Source organism: Engraulis encrasicolus, chromosome 10 (assembly GCF_034702125.1).
Source record: "Engraulis encrasicolus isolate BLACKSEA-1 chromosome 10, IST_EnEncr_1.0, whole genome shotgun sequence".
NCBI classification, from domain to species: domain Eukaryota; kingdom Metazoa; phylum Chordata; class Actinopteri; order Clupeiformes; family Engraulidae; genus Engraulis; species Engraulis encrasicolus.
In genome coordinates this window covers 39,674,797-39,677,296 of record NC_085866.1, presented here as the reverse complement: position 1 = coordinate 39,677,296, position 2,500 = coordinate 39,674,797, and the positions used below count along the sequence as shown (strand labels likewise).

The following is a 2,500-nucleotide window of genomic DNA, read 5'->3' as shown; positions in this document are numbered from 1 at the left end:
CGACGAGTGCCTCACCATCCCACCGCCGTGTTTGGGTAGGACTAGACCACCGTAAACCCCCTCCCCCAGACGAGTCCGGCTGGCGCTTAGGTACTGGTCGAACTCATGCCGGTCCACCTCCCCCCAGAACTCTGAGGAGGGACCCAGCTGGTCCACAGAGTCCATGCCAGCCTGGGGTGCTTGGGACTGGGGAGCGGAGGCTGCTGCGGCGGGGGCCTCTGGAGGTGGTGAGAGCTGGCCCAGGTGTGAGGGGAAGGCTGCCTGGGGAGTGTTGCCGTACAGCTGGCTATAGTATCCGACCGGGCTGCCAGAGGTGGAGCTGGTGGTGCTGCCGCTTAGAGGGGCTTTGGTGGGTTCGGACAGCCCCATGGAGGCTGCCGTCGGTGGGTAGTGTGGGTGGCCGTGGGTGGAGAGAGGGTGAGCGTTCGTGGTGGAAGACGTCTCCTGGGGTAGGCACTTGGACTCCTGGACCGGGCCCGGGCGGCATGCCAGGGGAGACTTCTGACCAAGATGGGGGTGTGCGGGGGAGTGGGAGTGGGAGGAAGGGTGGGTGGGGTGCATGTGTGGACTCATGGGCCCGTGGGGGTTGTGGTTGTGGTTGTGGCCGTTGTGGCTGAGGTGGAGAGGGGGGTTGCCGGTGCCAGCAGCGGCGTGGTGTGGAACATGCTGTTGCTGCTGGTGCTGGTGCTGGTGCTGCTGCTGGGAGTGGGAGTGGGAGTGGGAGTGGTGCTGGTGGTGGGAGGAGTGCTGGTGGTGGTGGTGGTAGTTCACCCACGGCGCCAGGGCTCCTCCGTCCTCCTGCATGTGCGGCGGGAAGAACACGCTGGCGTCTCCCCCTCCGCCCTCCTCCAGCACGTCCAGCGGGGACATCTCGGGCGTGGGCAGCCCATAGCTCTCCAGCTCCGAGTGAGGATCCCGGAAGCCCAGCAGCGAGTGGTGGTGGTGGGGGTGGTGCGGGTGGTGGGAGTGATGGGGGTAGCCATCCGCCCCCAGGGGGCCTCCTCCCATGCCCTGGCCCAGGCCGTGGAGCAGCAGGTTGGGCTCCACGCGCTTCATCTTCTTGGCCTGCTTCTTGCGGCGGGGTCTGTACTTGTAGTTGGGGTGATCCTGCATGTGCTGCAGACGCAGCCTCTCGGCCTCCTCCACGAAGGGCCGCTTGTCCATGGTGCTCAGTGCCTTCCACGACTGGCCTGCAGAGCGGAGGAGAACACGCAATACAAATTCACGACAGGGCCTGTCAGAGCCGACCACAAATGTGGGCACAGCATGGGACGCATCGTACGTTCATACATATGCACACACTTACATATACCATATGCACATACATATTCACAGACATATGCATGCACATACACACATACATATGCATGCATACTCACTGTTATCCTCACATGCATACACATATACATACAATATGCACGCTAACTCATACCCAGGCACTCACACATGTGTCCATAGAAACCCACAAACACATGCACACATACACACAATAGCACAAAGACACATGCCTCTTACAAAAAGTTTCTCCATGAAATCTGGGTTGTTACTTTGCTCTTCACGTTTACGGCACAGGTATCAATTCTGAAATTGTAGACTTAAGATATCCTTTGTTGCAAAAGCTACTCAAGCAGATTCTCCTTTTCTATTATAGTTATTGAAGAGTAATTCATTTTCTAAATAGTTTTTGAAGTTATGAATTAGGAAAAAAATAATTTCACTAAAACAGCGATGCTATTATTTTAATCTTGTTATTTTTATTTATTGGGGTCTATTACTATGACAATTAATAGTTGTATTAACAAGACATTATGGAATATTTATAAATGCCAAATTTGTATTGCAGTAACTAACTGCTCTGACTGATTTTGGTATATATTTTCTTTTGTACCATGATAACAGGCATTCAAAGAGATTAAAATGATGTATTCCCTTTTACTTACTTTTAGAAAATGTATATAAAAGTTCTATATTTATTTCTTTTATTTTCCATATTCTCATCTATGCATATTATTAATTAAAAATAGTCTTAAAGTATTCTCTGTTGGTGTGTAAGGTTACACACTACATAATAAAGATTTGAAAAAAAAACCCATCAAGGATAAAAAAAAAGATTTGGGGTACCCTGCCCTGCCCTGCCCTGGCCTTGCCTGTTCCCTTCACAAAACAACAGTTGGCGTTGAGTGCTAACAAGGCTCGCGCCCCTCACGGCCCAAATGAGTTGTGACAGCGCAGACAGCAGCATAATGTAAGCTCCCAGCAGACAAACCAGGTCAGCGGCACCATGAAAAACAAGTGGTGGCTGGTGGCCTGTGACGAGACCCCCCACCCCCCTTTAGCCTCCGAGCCCCCCCCCTTCTCTGACTGCTGTGGGGGGTTGCCCTGAAGGCTCCCAGGGGCCACGGGTGGCTAACAACCAACCATCACCCCCCCCACGCCCCCCCAGACACACACACCCCAAAAACAGGCACGCTCACACGCTCATACACAAAAAAACACATGC

General features: G+C 53.1%; 1 protein-coding gene across 1 annotated transcript in view; it reads right to left on the bottom strand.

Annotated features, from left to right (window-relative positions):
• The window catches only part of sox18 (SRY-box transcription factor 18), a 5,364-nt gene that overhangs the window by 1,465 nt on the left and 1,399 nt on the right, over positions 1–2,500 (bottom strand). Inside the window, exon 2 of the mRNA XM_063208840.1 lies at positions 1–1,190. This exon is cut by the window's left edge and continues 1,465 nt beyond it. Coding sequence (XP_063064910.1) covers positions 1–1,190 — 1,190 coding nt within the window. The remainder of the gene's footprint in view (positions 1,191–2,500) is intronic.